General features: G+C 33.1%; 1 protein-coding gene and 1 pseudogene across 1 annotated transcript; both read left to right on the top strand.

Moving 5' to 3' along the window:
- On the top strand, window positions 1–3,378 carry LOC25483160 (sister-chromatid cohesion protein 3-like; annotated as a pseudogene).
- A 4,936-nt stretch (window positions 3,379–8,314) lies between these two features.
- Window positions 8,315–13,269, top strand: LOC25483162 (protein BONZAI 3). Its single transcript, XM_013611811.3, has 16 exons — window positions 8,315–8,481; window positions 9,544–9,591; window positions 9,689–9,837; window positions 9,943–9,991; window positions 10,239–10,295; window positions 10,407–10,586; window positions 10,698–10,832; window positions 10,927–10,988; window positions 11,109–11,205; window positions 11,292–11,406; window positions 11,498–11,574; window positions 11,712–11,849; window positions 12,107–12,274; window positions 12,496–12,609; window positions 12,713–12,809; window positions 13,057–13,269. Exons 1-16 carry the CDS (start codon window positions 8,347–8,349, stop codon window positions 13,179–13,181), a joined length of 1,746 nt encoding a protein of 581 aa, XP_013467265.1. The 5' UTR covers window positions 8,315–8,346; the 3' UTR covers window positions 13,182–13,269.
- The last annotated feature ends 6,744 nt before the right edge of the window (window positions 13,270–20,013 follow it).

Below are 20,013 nucleotides of genomic sequence, written 5' to 3' on the forward strand. Positions count from 1 at the left end.
ATGGAAGATCAACCTCCACCTTCAACTCGTCGTTCCAAGAGGGGTAGACCTCTAAAGCAACCGCCAAAGGAAATCGATACCGATGTAGATATGGCGGAACATGAAAGTTTGCCGGAAGATTTCGAAGAAGCACGTCCGGTTCCTAAATCGAAGCAAAATCGTGCTAACAAAGGAACTGCTGGGGCGACGCTTAAACCTACTGATCAGACTTTGTTTGAAACAATCAAAGGTAACGGAAAACTTATTCCTCATGTAGTAAAACTTTGGGTTGAAAGCTATGAAAAAGATCCAAAATCTGCTATGGTTGAACTCTTGACAATGCTGTTTGAGGTATGTGGAGCCAAATTTCACGACAAAAGGGTTCTCATGCATGAGATTAACGTTAATGATGTTGTTGTTGCTCTTGTCAACTATGCAAAAAAAAGTGGTGAAGTTGAATGTTATCAAAATTCCATAAAGAAGGAGTTTAAAAACTTGAAAGAGAATCTAGAATCATTCTGGGATAATTTGGTACGTGAATGTCAGCATGGACCTTTGTTTGACAAAGTTTTATTTGAAAAGTGCATGAAGTACATCATTGCACTTTCATGCACCCCTCCACGAGTTTATCGTCAAGTTGCTTCATTGATGGGTCTTTCATTGATCACATCATATATAACTATTGCTAATATGCTTGCTGTACAACGAGACATTACTCGTAGACAATTGGATGGTCAAAAGAAGAAAAAATCCGAGGGGCCTCGGATGAAGTCACTAAATATAAAGTTGTCGGATATGCACGATAAAATAACATTGTTGGAGGAGATGATGGGCAAGATATTTACTGGGTTATTTGTGCATCATTACCGGGACCTTGATCCAAATATTAGAATGTCATGCATTGAATCGCTCGGTGTATGGATCCTGTCATACCCATCAATTTTTTTGAAGGATGTATACTTGAAATATCTTGGGTGGACACTGAATGACAAATATGCTGGTGTAAGAAAATCTTCAATAAGAGCACTGCAAAATCTCTATGAGATGGATGATAATGTACCGTCCCTTGGTTTGTTTACTGAGAGATATTCTGGCCGGATGATTGAGCTTGCTGATGACATTGATGTTGATGTGGCTGTTCAGGCCATAGGCCTTGTTAAACAACTGATTAGACATCAATTTATTACCGGAGATGAATTAGGTAATTTGTATAATTTGCTGACTGATGATCCTCCAGAAATCAGGCATGCCATTGGAGCATTAGTATATGATCACTTGATTGCTAAAAAATTTAATAGCTCCGAATCAGAATCAAGAGGTGAAAATGACAATTCTTCTAAGGTCCATCTTGAAAGAATGTTGCGGATTCTGGATGAGTTCCCACCTAATCCAATTTTGACTAGTTGTATGATTGATGATGTGTGGGATTACATGGAAGCTATGAAGGATTGGAAGTGCATCATATCCATGCTCCTTGATGAAAATTCATTAATCACCAACGAAAGTAAAACAAACTTGGTTCGTCTCCTATGTGCATCGGTGAAAAAGGCTGTTGGAGAGAAGATTGTTCCTGCTATTGATAACAGAAAGCAGTACTACAACAAAGCCCAAAAAGAAGTATTTGAAAATAATAAACACGATATTACTATTGCCATGATGGAGAGTTTCCCATTACTCTTGCAGAAGTTTATTTCGGATGAAGCTAAAGTGTCATTGCTGGTCGAGATTGTTTTGTATATGAATCTTGAATTTTATTCTTTGAAGAGGCAGGAACAGAATTTCAAAAATCTCCTCCAGCTTATGAAAGATGCATTTTTTAAGCATGGTGACAAGGATCCTCTGAGAGGTTGTGTGAAGGCAATTAATTTCTGTTGTGTTGAAAGTCGAGGGGAATTGCAAGATGTTGCTCGAAACAATTTAAAGGAAGTCGAGGATTTAGTTATTGACAAATTGGAATCTGCAATTAGAGAAGTAAAGGCCGGGGGTGATGAATATTCTCTTCTTGTAAATTTGAGAAGGTTGTATGAACTTCAATTGTCTAAATACGTGCCTATTGATAAACTATATGAAGACATTGTAATGGTGCTACGTGATGTTAGGAATATGGAAGATGAGGTTGTTGGTTTGCTGCTTCAGAACTTGTATTTTGATCTGGCTTGGAGTTTGAAGTTTGTACTAGACGGAGAAAGTGTTTCGGATGCATCATTAAAGACTCTCCTATCGAAGCGTGATACTTTGTTACAAGAACTTGAATACTTCGTAAATTTGGTAACTGATGAAAGCAATGAAGGAGATAAAAGTGGAAGTGAACTTGGCGGCAGAGTATGCACAATGCTTGCAGAAACATGGTGCTTATTTAGGATGACAAATTTTAGTAAGACAGGGCTGGAAAGATTGGGATATCGGCCTAATTCATATGTGCTTCAAAAGTTCCAGAAACTTTGTCAACAACAGCTAAATGTTTCAGACGAGGTAGAAGATGACGATGTAAACAAAGAGGAGACAAATAGATGTGCTGTTTTAGTTGGTGCTTGCAAGCTGATTTATACTGATGTTGTCCCAAAGGATTATCTTGCTCCGGAGATTATTTCGCATTTTGTAATGCATGGAACCGGTGTGGCTGAGATTGTAAAAAACTTGATCACATTTTTGAAAAAAAGAAAGGATGATTTGGCTGACATTTTTCTTGAAGCACTTAAAAAGGCATACCACCGGCATACTGTCGATAACTCTGGAAATGATGATATGTCATCAGAAAACCTTTTCTCAGAATGTAAAAATCTGGCTGTTCAGCTTTCTAGAACCTACATCGGTGGTGCCCGGAACAAGTACAAGTCAGAAATTTTAAAACTTGTCAAGGATGGTATTGAATATGCTTTTGAAGATGCTCCAAAACATTTGTCTTTTCTGGAAGCGGCAGTGGTCCATTTTGCGGCAAAACTCCCTGCATCAGATGTGTTGGAAATTAAGAAGGACGTTGAAAAGAGAACAGAAAATGTAAATAAAGATGAAAATCCCAATGGCTGGCGTCCCTATTGCACATTTGTTGAGGTCTTGCAGGAAAAAGGCGCGAAGAATGAAGTCTTTCAAATTATAAAAGAAGGGGTTTCTGTTAAGCGTCAGGGTCGTCCACAGGGAAAGAAGCTTTCTTATGACCATAGCTCAAGTGAAGATGAGGATTCCATTAGTACATCCTAACAAGAGGAAGATGATGAAGACGTTCCTTTGTCACATTCAATCAGGCGATCATCAAAGTTAAGGCTGCCGAGAGGAAAAATAATTAGTATATCGGCTTCAAGAACATCAGGAGCTTCAAACAAGCCTTGCAAAGTTGGAGGAAAAAAGTATTTTTGTAATTTGGCACATATTAATTTACCGCACTTGTTTTCTTTACAGTAATTTACTGCAGCTGTTAAAATTAGGCATACTGGTTTGTAATTCAACTTGCAGGGTCAGACATGCAGGCTGCAATTTACTTTGTCTCATGCATTTTTATGAAATTCCTACTTTAACTTGGTACTATACTATCCTTTCTAGTTATTTGGTATGGTTAATCATCTATACTAACATATAACTAGCAGAAAGATGGTTCTTTTTATCGCGCTAACATGTGTAAATTGTGAGCAGTATTTTATATAAAATTTTGCAATTTGGCACATATTAATTTATTGCACGTGTTAATATGGAATTCAGTAACAAATAAATACTTATTTATAACTGTACATAGTTTGTGATCATGTTGGAATTTGAGGCGAGTTTTAAATGTGGGTCCATTGTAGAATCTGCCTTGTTGGTATTGCATTTACCAGCTCTTAATTTTTGATGAATAAGTCATTGGTGAAGGGAAATATGGTTATAAGCCTAATTTTATCATAGATGTGAATGAGATATAGTGTATAGACATATTATACTATCCATTATTGTTTCATTCTTAAGATCTTGTAATTAATGAGATGATTCAGTTTCGGTGAGGGAGTAGTGAAGCTGTATGAGAAATAGGTCATTCATGTCAGTAAAAATAATTTAGGTTATGTAGTTTGAGTGCGTTGTAGGAATATGTAATTATGAAGAAGCAAGGGAAAGACATGAAGATCTGCAACTTAGGTCTGTAAGTCACCTTGTCCTAATCCAGCGTTTGAGATAGTATCACATTGTTTGATTGTATAATCCAGCGTTAGCTTTGTTACAAACCTTATCTTTCTGTTAGAGATAATGAGTAATGACCTTCTCACATGTTCAATTTTGAAATTAAATGCTTCTCCAAAACTACAACAAATGCTTCTCACACGTTCAGCGTTAGCTTTGTTAAAAACCTGACCTTCTCACATTATATTCTGGTGTTCGTATCGATGTCCTACACCGACTGACATATGTGAACATTGAATCATGTCATTGTCTAAAAATTTATAGGTGTTGACTGTGAATGTTTGTGTCGTGTCCGTGTCTGTACTTTTTACTTTATATATAGATAGATTGTGTGTTTTGGCGGTGGTTTATTTAAGGAGTAATTATATGCTGCTGCCTTAATGTATTTGGGAGTACTAAATGGTTGGTTTGGTAGTGTTATTGTTTTGTATGTTTACCTGTTTTGGATTGGTTGTAACTTGTAGCATTCACTAATAGACCTTCAATTTTAAAGGAACGGGTCATTTACATTGGTTGTAACTTGCAAATCACTTGGTCTTTGAAACTGTTGTGAAATTTTGAGTAATGCCATGGATATCCGATTCAGACCGCATAATCAGATCAGAACTGATGTTTTGTGAGTTATCCAACCTGAGTCGAACCACAAACACCCTTACTAATTATGATCCTCGTGAAAGATACTCAATTAGCTTATGTCTTTTAGTCTTTTCTATTTTTTTAATGGGTGTGTGTCCTGAGACTTCTGAGCCTCCTAGGATACTGTCGTAAGCCGCAGCCACAGGATTAATATGTGGAAATGGCAAGTACACACTGTGCACGACGATCTTGACGTTGCGGATGACGACCGACACCTTAATCCTCATCGGTGCGGCGCCGAGGTCAAACCTCCACCGGCACCAGAGATTGTGATAAGCAGCGGTTGGCCTCGTTCCAATGTCGGCGGAGCAGTCCCCACCAGAACTGATCCAACATTTTTGTATCTTGCGCTGAATAATTGAAGGACATGGTTAAGAGTCTACCTGTTGGGGAAGCTAAGAGTGTCAAATCACCTTCTATTGCTTGTTTTGGTTCGAATGAACTTAGTTTTTTTTGTCATTGTTCGATTAAATATTTTAGCAAAAAGACCGAGAAGCATTTTTTTTAACCGGATCAAATAACCAATTACTTTCAAATGGATCAAGCAATGTTAGTAATCACAGCAAACGGCAGAGTAAACAGAGCTAGTTGTTATGAGGAGTAGTTTTTTTTCTACTGGTTTCCTCCTCTTGTGGATTGTAATTGGTGCTACTAATGTTGACCCTGTTGTTGCTTTGGTTATAAGATAACACCAAAGGTTCTAAATATTAGATGCAATGAAATTGTATCGCTTATTTTATTAATTTTATCTCATCTTATCTTAATAATAAGAGATGCAATTAAATTGTACCCTCTTGTGGATTGAAATTGTATCGTCCATAAATTAAATTTTATTATTTTGGAATGCATTGAAATGCATTATATATATATTTTTTAAAATAAATCAATTTCCTGCGGATTTTCCTGCAAATAGTATTTATCTTGATAATATTTCCTGCTGAACTACCCGCGGATCCTAAAATCATAACGAAACAATTACCCACGAAGGTATTACCTGGGAACCTGCAGAACTTTCACTCAAATCCGCTGGTAAATCCGCAGGAGAATGGAGAGTTTCTAGTAGTGTACTTCCACTCCATTCAGCTCAATGTGATTTGTTTGCAACAATCCTATGGAGTTTATGGAAGCGCTACAATTTGAAACTTTGGCAACATATTGACGAAACAACATCCCAAGTAACTGAACGTGTTGTGCAATTGTTGGAAGACTGGAAGCTTGTGTGGGAACTTCAAAGGCCCTATAACACCCAAATTGCATCGTTGCTTCACAAGGGCTGAGAAAAATCTCAGATGGCAGCGTCCGACCCTAGGTAGGCAATATTGATATATCCTTCTCTTCTTCACATAATAAGGTTGACATTGGAATGTATTCGGGACTTTGATGGCTATTTTGTCCTCGCAAAGATCGTGTTATTTTCCTCTCTCTGCTCGGTGGAAGTAGGTGAAGCTTTAGGTCTCTCCCATGCACTTTAATGGGTCGCAGAATTGGGGTTTGATAGTATAGATTTTTCTCTTGATTCCAAGGCCGTCGTAGATGCTTTTAATGGTGATAGCAACAATCACAATGAGTTCGGCAACATCATTTTTCATTGTAGGCCGATACTTAGCACCTTTTTTCACAACTCTAAGATGGAGTTTAGCTGAAGTCAAGCAAATGAGGTCGCTCATGAATTACCACAGGTAGCCTCCTTAGAAGTTTACTCCCAATTGCTTATTAATATACCGCCTTGTATTAACAAATTATTATCTAACGATGATATGAATTGAATTTCTTCCCCTAACAAAAAGTATTTGGTGTATAATAGATAGATATCGAATAGTATAGATAAAAGTTGTTTTTTAAATTTTTCATAAAAAAAAGGTAGGTAGAAAATTAGGAAGTGTGCAATAAGTTTTTTTCTTCAGAAAGTTGCTTACGTGATTTAACAACTTCATTTCAAATGAGAATAGTAGAAAGGTGCACGCAAAGGGATTTTGAAGCAGGCTGATGAATGAATGTGAAGAGCACCCTGATAAAATAAAAGGATTATGATCCTTGATTGATAGAGTGAGAATTCCAGATAAAGATCTCGAAAGCACTAGGATTCGGATCTGTCTTATTGACCGGCTTTGGTTGAGCTACCGCTACATTTCTGGAAGCTTTATCATTTTTTCATAAAAAAAAGGCAGAAAATTACGAAATTTGTTGCAACATTTTGACTTCAAAAAATTGTTTAAGAGATTTAATTTATTTTTTTTTGTATACGATCGAAAAGACGGACAAATTTTATTGCACTAATGTTTGAAAATTATGAACGGTGTTTTGTTTTAAAATTTTGATTTTGATTAAAACTTAAGATATTAATATTATTATCTATTTCGAAAAATATAAAGAAAATAACCCCTTTTAAGTTCTTTTGGTTTGGTTTTTTCTCTTTCAAAAAATTCCCTCAATTTTGAATACAAATAACACACATGTAACAAATGACTAAGAATAAATTTAAATATTAAAAAAATGTAACAAACACAATATCCTAATATATATATATATATATATATATATATATATATATATATATATTGTTATATTGTTTGTGTCATTGAAACAAATAATCATGATTAGTTTGGTTTGTTATAACTTTTTTTTAGTAATGGTTTGTTATAACTTAAAAGCAACAAATATCATTCGTTTTTTACACACAAAATTTCTATAAAATATCGTCGATAATCTACATACGTCATCACAATAAAAAGAGTGAAAAGACGGGCACGTGAGTGCCATTCTTTCCACTAGTTTTTTTAATGACGTCAACAACAATCTTTGTTATAGAAAAAGTTGTTTAAAGGTATAATTGAGATAATGAAAAAGTATAGATATACTTGTTTTAAAAGATAAAGAAAAAAGAACTAGATATATATACTCATATCGTGTTTATTACACTTTTATTTTAATATTTAAATTTACTTTTATATATTTATTATATGTGTTATTAGTATTGAAAACTGAGGCTAATTTTGGAAAGAGAAAAAATCAGCCAAAAAAACTGAATCATATTATTTTCTTTTTATATAGTATAAATAAGATAAAACTTAAAAAAAAAAAAGTCAGAAAATAAAAAAAAGTCGTAACAACGTTTTAGACTCAAAATTTGTTATCTTTTTGAAAGGATCCAAAATTTTGCTTAAAAGATTTTAAAAAAACTTGTATATGTAAGATAAAATCATTGTTTCCAAAATTATGCATACAATTTTTTTGTGCAACAAGTCTTAGAACACAATAATCAATATAGATCTGTTTGATATATGAGAATGGTAAATTAGTAATTTTTGATTTAATAAAAGCACTTTCCGAGTTACTAATAAATTTTGAAAACAATAAAGATCAAAGATCCCACGCGTCCCGCGTTTAAGTTTAAATAGAAGATTATTTCCTGAAATTAATCACGAGATTAACGTGATTATTTGTTTTCGTAAAGTCTCAGCGGTTTCGCAGTTCCTTCGTGAAAACAAGAAATTAACTTGTATATAAATAAATAAGTCAGATTTGAAAAGCATCGATCGTTCACTGTAACTGTTTCATTGAGTGAAAAGCAAATTAGGGTTTATCATGGGAGGGTGTTTGTCAGATATGAAAGGAGCGAAAGAAGCAGTGGGAGGTATTGCTCCTGGAAACAACACTAATGACGCCGTTGATTTCTTCTACACCGCGCAAGGTTTTCAGCCATTGTTTACCAATGTTGAGGTATGTACGATTTATAATCCATCATCTATGTTTATGTTGTGCTAGTGTTAGTGTCCGTGTTGTGTCTTTGATGTTTGTACAAGTGCTTCCTTAGTTTTGTAAAATTGATTTGAAGATAGTTTGAATATGAAACTCTGTAGCACCGTCACTCCTGATCGATGACATGTCATGTGTTGGTGTGTTTGTTTGTCTTTTGTGGGTCTCGTGCTTCATTGATTTTGTAAAATTAATTTTAAAGATAGCTTGAATGTGAAGCTCCTCTACAACACGGGATATTGTTGTCAACATACTTAAATCCTAAAATCCAAGATTTTACGATTTTCATCACCTTCAACGTAGTAGAATCCCAAAATAGGCAAAATCCATCAATTTTGATTGGATTTTATGATTTCTTATAAATTAAGTTATTTATGACTATATACCATTTATAACATATATTCTTATATCGAATATTCATCGATGTTGATGTTGATATCGAATAGTCATTTATCGAATCCCAACGTAGTATTATTTTCTTTTTGGTAACATTCATCGATGTTGATTGCGATTTTACGATTTCTTATATCGATTCTACAAAAGAAGTTGAGTAAAACATGTCAATCTACATCACCCAAACATGTCATAATCAATTTTTATAACTTTGGAATTAATTTGAGTTTGCGCAAAGGTAATTGTTTCCATCAAATCAATTATGATATGGCTGAAATATATTGTTTGGTTCTGAATTCTTTTTCCTGAATAGGGTTAATTTCAAAATTATATGAAAATGAGTGTCCAATTAAAGAAATATTTATTTATATATTTGTTTTATAATCTTAATAAATTAAATTAATATTTAAATAAATATGTATTCATGTTATGTTTAGTCCCTGATATTACATTTCTGATTTTGCTTCTAGTTTGACCAAAGAATTTTTGCCAATGAAGAATTAGTTTTGAAAGTTTCTTTATTTGATTTCCTATTTTTGGCTTTCCTTTTATTTATTTCAAATAGACTGTGTTATAAATTGTTTCATGTAACTTGGACCCTATTACTTATGGTATTCAAATCTTTTGCTGCAGTTATCACTTTCAGCAAGTAACTTACTTGATCTTGACATTGTATCAAAGGTAATTTCCTATACATAAGAATGCATACGCTATTTAAAATGACCTGAAATGGTTGCTATCTTTCAGCATGTAACGTGTTTATTTTTTGAAATTTCAGAGTGATCCTATGGCTGTGGTATATGCAAAGAAAGGAGACGGCAAATTGGAAGAATTAGGACGCACTGAAGTCATAACGAACAGTTTAAATCCAGAATGGATAGAGAAAATTAATATTGCATTTCATTTCGAGATTGTGCAACCACTTGTGTAAGCTATTCTTCCTGTGCCTATATAGCAATCAGATTAATTATGAGGCTTCTTTCTGATTTGTTTTACTAACTTCCTCTCCCTCATTTTGTTGCTTTCTTTCAGATTTCATGTGTATGACATTGACACATCATATCACGGTGTTCCCACCAAGGTTTGTAAACCAATCATATAGTAAATCTGCCTTTTAAACATTTTACGATTAGCTGAAGCATGAGATCTCCCTGTACTGTTTTAGATTCGGGTATAATACAAGGCTAACTTGCAGCCTGCTAAACTCTTGATAGAAAAAACTTCAACTATAGGGTATTTTTAGTTTGGAATAAAAAGCCGTGATGGTGTCGGTGAAGTTTATATATTTGAAAATCGAATGTTTGAATATGTTACGTTACTTCATGCAGACTCTAAAACTGAATGATCAAGAATTCCTTGGAGAGGCAAGTTGCACTTTATCAGAGGTCAGTATTTCATTTGTTTGTAATAAATCTGTCATTAGATGTAGCTGGTTAGCTTAATTATAGCTTCTTGCTAACTCTGTTGTTTATGTGCGTGTCTATATTATCGAACAGATTGTGACCAAACAAAGCAGGAGCTTAACCATAAGGCTTCAAAACAAAGGAGGGAATATTAGTCAAATAAATCAAGGGGCAATTACCATTCACGCTGAGGAAACAGTTGCTGCAAAGAATGCTGTTGATATTATCTTCCGCTGCTCTCACTTGGATAACAAAGACATTTTTTCTAAAAGTGTACATATTCAATACCTAGCTTCATCATATATGTTCTATATTTAAGTGCATATTTTGTTTTTTCTTTTCTTTTAACATTCTGAAAATTTGTCTTGTTGTTTTTTCTTGCAGGATCCTTTTCTAAGGATATCACGAGTGGTTGAGAGTGGAGGAACTGTTCCTATTTTCAAGACTGAAGTTATAGACAACAATTTAAATCCAAAATGGAGACCACTTTGTCTTAATTTCCAGCAGTTTGGAAGTAAAGTAAGCTTTCGATCTTTGTGCACAACATGTCCGATGTTACACCATATTCATATATAGATTACTCTGACATTTTTTAATTTCTTTCTCTATGCAGGATACTCCATTGCTTATTGAGTGTTTTGATTTCAATAGCAGCGGCAATCATGTACTTATCGGGTAATGTCAAATTATATTGTTTTATTTTCGTTTAGCCTAAACATTTTTAGGCTTTACACTTTCTAGTCCATATACTATATATAGATGCAAAATACTGACATCAAAGTTTGTTGCCGACAGTAAACTGAAAAAATCAGTAGCAGACCTTGAAAAGCTATACCAAGAAAAAAAAGGCGCAAATTTTGTCATGCCATCCACACGCAATGGACAAGAGAAGGTGTTCATTGATCCCTGCAATCAAAGTCAAATTATATTTTGGGTCTAATCTCTGCTTAACGTCACAATAAAATTTCTTCATTATAGGTTCTGAAGGGTCAACTCTTTGTGGATCAATATTGTGAAAAGGAACAATTCAGCTTTATTGACTACATATCTAGTGGATTTGAACTAAACTTCTTGGTTGCGGTAGATTTCACTGGTTAGTGTCAACTGTTCTATTAATTAAGGTCAATAATAGTACTAATTTCATATTTGTAGTTTGTTAATAGCTTCAATATATATATGTCCAGCTTCAAACGGAAGTCCTCAACAGCCAGATTCTTTGCATTACATCGATTTATCCGGTCGGTTAAATTCATACCAAAAGGTAAGCTTGATACTTGTCGATGGAAGATTTCAAATTTTTTAATCATCAACTTGTGAAACAAAACAATCGCATTCAAGATTTCACTATGATCCTGCTTTTTTTTAACTTCTTTTGGATTCTGAATAAAATTTATGTAGGCTATTATGGAGGTTGGAGAAGTTATTCAGTTCTACGATTCTGATAAGCTGTTTCCTGCTTGGGGATTTGGAGGAAAGATACCCGGAGGTACCATATCTCATTGTTTTAATCTCAATGGGAGTCCAACTAGCTCCGAGGTGAGAAATTCTCTCTGTTATTTTTAGTACAATGTGTCTTTGATGCTAGACTATTTTTATAAAGGCGAAAAACTATTGTTAATTATTATTTTCCTTCTTTAATAAACTCAATTTCACCTCATTCATCAACTCTAATGAAAATAACATTCATATACTACTAAGTTCCATTACAATTCAGGGAAAGACTATCTTACTCCTTACGCATGAACTTGATACATTCTATTAAATAAATAAAGATATAATTTCCCTGTGTTTAGGTTGTAGGAGTTGAAGGCATAATGGAGGCTTATGGCAGTGCTTTACGCAGTGTCACTCTATCAGGACCCACTTTATTTGGACCAGTTATCAACATGGCTGCACAAATGGCTGCAGAAGCGCTTTCATCATATAACAGCACTAAGTACTATGTATTGCTTATCATAACGGTGAGAAATACACTGAGTACAATGATTTAAGATTAGAGTATAGTTTTGATACATTTTTAGTGTAAAACATTTTACACTGTCAAACAATCACGGTCAATCATATATCTATGTGACTTCAAAATAGTTTTGATTAAACTTTTTAATAATCTGACGATTATAATTGATTCACAGTGAGTAAAATCATTACACTAACCAATCAAATGTCCATGATCTTCCCACAGGATGGAGTTGTTACGGATCTTCAAGAAACCATAGATTCTGTGGTTAAAGCATCTGATCTTCCGTTATCGATTCTTATAGTTGGTGTTGGAAGCGCTGATTTCACGAGCATGGAGGTCTGCTTTTATCGTTCCCTATGTTTCTTTTCCTTAGCACGACTCCCACGAAGTATGCTTTGTTATCTGAGAGAATAACATGTACTAAGGTTTATCATTACAGGTACTGGATGCTGATAATGGTCGTCGATTGAAAAGTTCTACTGGTCGTCTAGCTACACGAGATATAGTGCAATTTGTCCCCATGAGAGAAGTACAAAGTAAGTACTAGTCGCTTCTCTAGTTTGACTTGTTAGTAGTTTTTCAATTCTTATAACTTTTGAGTCTTTGTTTTATTGACACAAATTCATGTACCATCAAGTTTAAAGTTGAAAATACAAATAAAACACTTATTACTCTTATATTTTTGGGGTAATAGATACTTAAAAAACCACACTTTATTTGTATTCTTACCATGCTAACAATCTTTACTCATTTAATTGAACCCCATTATTGTATTTTTGGCAGGTGGACAAATCTCTGTTGTGCAAGCTCTTTTAGAGGAACTACCTAGTCAATTTCTGGCTTTCATGAGAAGTAGAGATATCAAACCACTCGTTTCGCATTTCCCTCATGCACGCTCTATTCAATAGATTTTACAATTAGATAGTCAACCTTTTTTCTCTCTATAGATAGTTGATCCACAATCCTTAGATTTTAAGTGGTACATTTTTTTTTAGTGCTGACGAATTTTAGGTATCAGAAAATATATTTGCATTTTTCATTCAAATGAACTGTGTAAATAGAAACATGAATCTCTGCTATATTCTTGATTATAAATGTTAGATAGTAGTAGTTTATGCTATTTCTATTTCATGTTTGTTAGCTTCTAGTTTACATTGTGTTACTTGATTCAGTTTTAAGTTTGTCCACCAATCATTACTGAAAGGAATAATGCATTGCTTCATATTCATAATATGGTATTGGTTGCAAATAGTTATACTTCTAAGTTCTACCACCTTCATTTCCTTCTAGGAAAACCTTTTTCATTGTTAAGAAATATTCATTCATGACTAACCTTGCATCATTATTGTTTTTGAAATGCAACGTCTCAGTTTTGAAAGAAAAAAAAAGAAAATATTAGCAAAAAAAAGAGAAAAAAAGAAAGTAAATAAATGGTTGGAACCGATACTTCCCCCTGGTTTTTCTTCACCTTCCTCACATTTCCCTTTTCTTATTTTTCTCATCTATTTCAATACTACTCCATTTCTATTTTTCGTTGTCGTCTTCATCATCATCATCATCTTCATCTTCATCATCGTGATCATCATCTTAATTGTACAAGTCCGTGTCTTCAAAATCGTACTAGCCCTTCCACAACTTAGTACGGATCCTACCTCATCTCTCAACAACTATATTCTTTAAGTAGTATTTATATAAACTTAACTCTCTTTGAAGAGTTGCTGAAATATGTCAAATATTCATGTTTAAGAAGCCATAGCTGATGCCGTGAACTTCAATGTCTATATATCTGAAGTTGAAGCTACAATTGAAAGTATGTGAGGTTAGAGAACACCTTGTGTGTTAAAGCCTAATCAACACAAACTGTGTTGAGCACTACTCAAGATCAACAACCAAATTCTTTTTAGTAATAATGACTACTCGATATATGAGAATGAAAAACTGTGAATATATAAAAGTCTGTAGAATCTATTCACAACCTTGAGAGATTACGAAACCAATGTTAAACAAAGAATATCTTTTCCCATTCTAATATATGAGATCGCAAAAGTTGTTCATAGATCCAGGAACAACTTTTAGCAAAATGTGAATAGATTCTTTTAGCAAAATGCGATGGATGGAACTTTAAAATGTTAATGATTAAAATTACTTTTTTTTTTTTTTTGACAAAACGATTAAAATTACTTAAAATATGAATCACACACACAAACAAAAGGATTAAAGATAATTTATCTACTCGTCATTCAGTACAATTTAGGTAAACTTCGAACAATGAAACTTTCGAGTGTAATTTTATATTTCTAAAATTTTGAACATTAAAATTTCAGAAATGTGATTTTGAATATTTCATTTTGAGCTCATAAAATTGGTTAGACTTTACTCAACTCTATGTCGAACTTTGGATTGTTCGTGTCTCTTTCCTCTGAAACTGAAGGGTTAATACCAAAAACTAAGAGGACAAAATTGAAATAAATGCCATTTGAGGGTTAGGGTATAGATGGGGTTTGAAGAATAAATCCGTATAAACCTTGACATAGATACCGTTGTTTATTTATTTTTAATAAATTAAAATTAAACTAATTTATTTATAAATATTTTTTTTTTGTCAAGGTGAATAAGTAGAGTGTTCGGGATTCGAACCCCGACCTCTACATATAATAATGCGTCCCTGCCAACTGAGCTAACCTCACGGGGACTTTTTTAAAAAAAAAAATTTTAGACATATTTTTGGTCAAAGAAATAATTCTTTTAGTTTTTTTTTTATAGTCAGGTTTGGGCCTATCCAAAATGAACTGATTAACCCGTTTTGCTAGTGGAGGCGAAACCCTAAATTTTACCCTATAAATACATGTCTACGAGCTATCACAAAGAATTCATCTTGTTTCAACATCCCAGAAAAAAAAGTGGCAGCATTTGATCCATTGAATTTTTTTAATCAAGGAAATCACACTTAAGGGAGTATGAGATTTCTCTAACTTCCTTCACCTTTCTTCACTGTGGTTCCCCTGATTAAAGAGATTTGTTGGATCATCGAATATTTGTGGTTCTGAATTTCTGTTTTGTACTATTACGTTAAATTGCTATTGTATATCTCACTGAATTCTTGTTTTCCATTGCTTTGTTTGCCTTTCCTTACGTTAAAATTTTGTAGGGTTATATTGTAGTCCATTCTATTTATATTTTAGAGATCTGATTTGTTTCTTACGTTTTGGGTTAATACCTGATTTTATTTACATCAGCATGGCCTTATATTGATTTCATAAACAAACAATGTCATTTATTGGTGAAAATGTTGTGTTCTATCGCATAGATGCATTGAATTATACATTTATAATTGAGTCTAATTAAAAAAATATAATATCTCAGAAACATGTTAACCAAGTTGGCACCTGCAAGTTTTTGGAGAGGATTATCTATTTTGTGTCAAACTTTTCAACAAAAACATGAATGTGACTTCTCACTAGTTTCTCTCTCTCGTTTGTTTTCTTTATTCATGTTTTTATTGTTCTACTTTCCGGTGGAATCATTGTTTAAAATTTATAGCTGGTGGTCATTTGTAATTTCCTTTGAATACTATCCTGGAGGTAACTTCCTTTGAATAATTCAAATACAAGTACTTAACTATTATATGCGTCCCGGGGTGGCCCTGAGCATGGAGCTTGGGCCAAGGGTGCGGTAATCTAGGGCACCATATTTTCAGGGGCATCAGAATTTTATTTTTTACCTATATATCTTAAGAGTCATATTTTTAATTCTTGTATATTAACACTCAAAAGTCATATTTTGTTAACACAAATCATTGACATTCGACAACAGCCAAATTCATAAGTGTCGGTCGTGTAGATATATAGTATAGTCTCATTAAGAGTCGGTACCAAACGATTCATTTATCTATTTAATAGTCATACTACATTTTTATAGCCATAATAGTAAAAAATCAAATAATTTGTTGGAGGAAGAAGTCTCTTTAAAGTGGTTTATAAATATAATTATTGAATTATCATGTTTGCTATTGTGTAAATCACTTTGTATTTACTCAATAAATTCTCAAGTGTGAGTGTAGACTTTGGATCATGAATACTAGTTTAGAGCCGATTGGTTCACATTTCAAAGATCCATACTCGTGTTTTTTTTTTTTTTTGGCACAATGTCAAATGAAAATGTGCAATAATCTTTCTTGTTCATTTCTTTTATCCTTGTGTCTTTTTTGTTAAAAACTTTATAGGGGCACTATCTCATGATTCGTTCAAGACATCCAAATTTAAAGGACCGATCTTTTGCGCAGATTTGTGATTGGTAGATTTTTTTTTTTCCAAGGGTTCTGATGTTTATGTTATTGTTTGATCAATAACCATTGGATGTATCTTTTTCTCAATTTTTATTTTATTTATGCAAGGAATTCCAGTTAATCATGATGTCTTTTCTAGTGCAACTTCCATATTTTCTTCTTATGTGTAATTAGCTATGGGAGAATACCTCCATGATAGTTTGAATTTACAAAAAATATTTCTCACGTTACACTTGTTGCAAACAAATAATTTCTACCCAACTCTTTTTCAAGTATCTCCAATCCCATTTTTCTTGATTAGACCATCCACAACAGAGCACCCCAGATTGGGTGCTTAAATGGATCTCCTGTGTCTACTTCATTATTTCTACCGTAAATCACCAATTTTCTCCAACCCAACACCTTAAATAGGACAAATAATTCTATATCATTACTTTTCAACAAATTTATTTAATTTATTAAGATTTATTAAATATGACCGACAAAAAATGAAGAGAGAGCGCTTCCATAGCCACCCTTCTTCATAGGCATCCATATAATGATTTTATCCAACACTCATCTTCTCGTCTACATGGCTAGGGCGAAAGGGCAGCATAAAGCTTTTGTAGAGAAAGGTCAAGAAGAGTGCTTGTAGAGAGAGTAGTGTTGTTTTCAAGAGAAGTGATGAATGCTAAAGTGCATATTAAACGTATATTCATTTTACCTCAATGGTTCTGTCAAAATGTTTTGCCATATGTTTTATATTGTGCCTGCTTTTACAAATATATTGTCTCTGTCATCTTTGTATTTTTTCTCTTTATTTTGGTTGCATTTTTTACTAGATTTTGATAATATCTCAGTGATGGTGCAGTCAGGAATGGTCACTTGATTAAGAATTGTGAGTTTACAAAGTTGTCTTACAAAATAAATGCAGAAAGAAACTAAAAACGGAAGCAATTGTAGTTAAAATCATTGCTTGGAAGTTAAATAATGGTATTGTTCCCAAAACTGAGAATACTCCAATTTTAACGCTATTTCTTTGTCTTTATCTATTTTGTTGACATTTATGATATATTTTCCTCAACGTTTATGTTAATACTACCTCCGTCCCTAATTATAAGACTCTTTTGAGAATTTTTTGTCCCTTTTTATAAGACTCATTTGCTATTTCCAACTACATTACTTATTTCTTTACATACATGCTTCTATTTATTATACATCTTTTTCTTCAATCAACAATAAATAGCATATGGAAAATATAAACTAACTCTCTCTCTTAAGGATAGAATTGTAAAAACAATAGTGATTACAAACAACTTTAATACAAATATCCACTTTCTTAATTCCCGTAATTTTAGCAAAATGATCTTATATATAAAGACGAAGGTAGTAGCATTTTTAGAGAAAGTGCTATTTTAGATGACATCTTATAATAGCCCCCGAACAAAAATGCTATTTTAGGCATCAGAGTCAGCTTTTTGATAGTAGTTCCTTTGAAAGTGCTATTAAATGGGCATTATTAAATGTAAAAATTGGCGTAGTGAAATAGAGGATAAAAACTCATTTGTAATCTTATTTATTTATGTATTTGTTCATACTATAATTTTTTAATTTGTTTTGCATTTTTTGGTATTTTCTACTCTAAATAAAGATAATTGTTAAACTTGTTGTTCTTGAGAGTACCAAATAAGAAATTGGAGGGGAAGAAGAAATATTGAAGCAGAAAAACGAAGTTGAGTAGGGTTTGAACGCGCAAAGAAGAAGAAACTGAAGCCTTAATGCATTGATGTATAAAGAATGATGTAAGAACTAACATGTGACTTATTTAAGTCATGTTTTGGCATCCCTATATATATATATATAATGAAAAAGATTTGAATAGTTAATTGATTGAGTTTGTTGAGATATTAATTTATTCTAAAATAAAATAAAATAAAATAAAAAATATATTTAGTTTACAGAGATATATATGCAAAATAAAATAAGAGAGAAATTGAATGAATAAAGTGATGCCACTACTACAAAAAAAATAAAAGAGGTGATGCCACTTATAATTGTCCTAATTAGAATAACCTTACTTTTATATATTTAGTAGATAGATTCATGACTTTTGAATGTGTAGAGCCAAATGGGGAGTAGATATGGTTACCTTTTATCCACCAAGAAATAAATTAACTAATTTTTTTTAGAGCATTATTTTTTCAACCCTATGTTTTTCCTTGCGCGCTCTATTTTTTTTTTTCAAAATTACCCTCGGAGCATTCCAGATTATATAATCCGGAATGCTGTTTTTCCATAAATTTTTTATTTTAAGTTTTCTATTGTTGTGGAATTGGTTGCTATAACCCTTCAATACCAACATCAGGCCTTGATGCTAGAGTCGGTGCTATTGTGATGCGAACTGTGAAAAACACAGTAGACACAGGAAGAATTGTTGTGTGCACAATTCACCAACCAAGCATTGATATTTTTAAGCTTTTGATGAGGCAAGTAAATTTGGAATTTGAAATCTTTACAATTCATGACTCATGATTCTAATGGTTTGAAGTGACTATTGAAACTTTACTTTTCTCATTCATCACAAGAGTTCTGGATATGTTAGCTTCATACTTTGAGCATTGTTATGTAGAGAAATAAGTACTCCAACGGACACCAGGTTCCAAGGATTTATTCTTCCCAACAAAATATTCCCAACCATTTTTTATGCAATTCAAAGCTTGTTTATGAAAAAAAAAATATTGGTCATACTAGAGAAATCCTCAATATAATCACATTCCATATTATAAAATCCGAATTGTTTTAACGCATTCCGGATTATGTAATCCGGAAACATCATTTTTCACCCTATTTGTTGACTTTCAACGGTGTGATTTACATATTCCGGATTATTTAATCCGAATCCATCCATTTGAAATTGAAATCGACAAATTCCTTCATATGGATTAACCAAGAAAATAGGAATGAGACTTCCACTTCGATTAATACCAATAATCAATCTTCTAGTGGAGCAAAAGCTAGGTCGGATGCTAGTGCAAGCACCTCAAGTTATGGTCCAGCTAACAAACAACAAAAACCTAAGAGTGTAGAATCTACTCAAGCACCAACTAGTAAACCATCAGATTCTTTAGTACCACCAGTAAGTTCCTCTGGTACAACAACACTAAAGAGTAGCAACAGTTTGGAAGATCTTACAAAGCCTTTGTTAGAGAATGACAAACAGGGGTATTTGATTTGGGGAAGAAGATGGGGGAGAAATTGGAAGAGAAAAAGCGTCATATTGAAGAAAAGAGCAGACCCTTGTCATATCGATTTTATCCGGATTTTAAAATCCGGAAAGCACTAACAGGGGTATTTTTGGAATTTTTGCAGGGTGTGTTAGAAGACAGTAGGGTGGGAAAAGTAACACTCTTTTTTTTATATACATATTTACAATGACAATTGACCAGAATAAAAGACAATTGCTTTTTTGACATAGA

Source organism: Medicago truncatula, chromosome 1 (assembly GCF_003473485.1).
Source record: "Medicago truncatula cultivar Jemalong A17 chromosome 1, MtrunA17r5.0-ANR, whole genome shotgun sequence".
Classification (NCBI taxonomy): Eukaryota; Viridiplantae; Streptophyta; class Magnoliopsida; order Fabales; family Fabaceae; genus Medicago; species Medicago truncatula.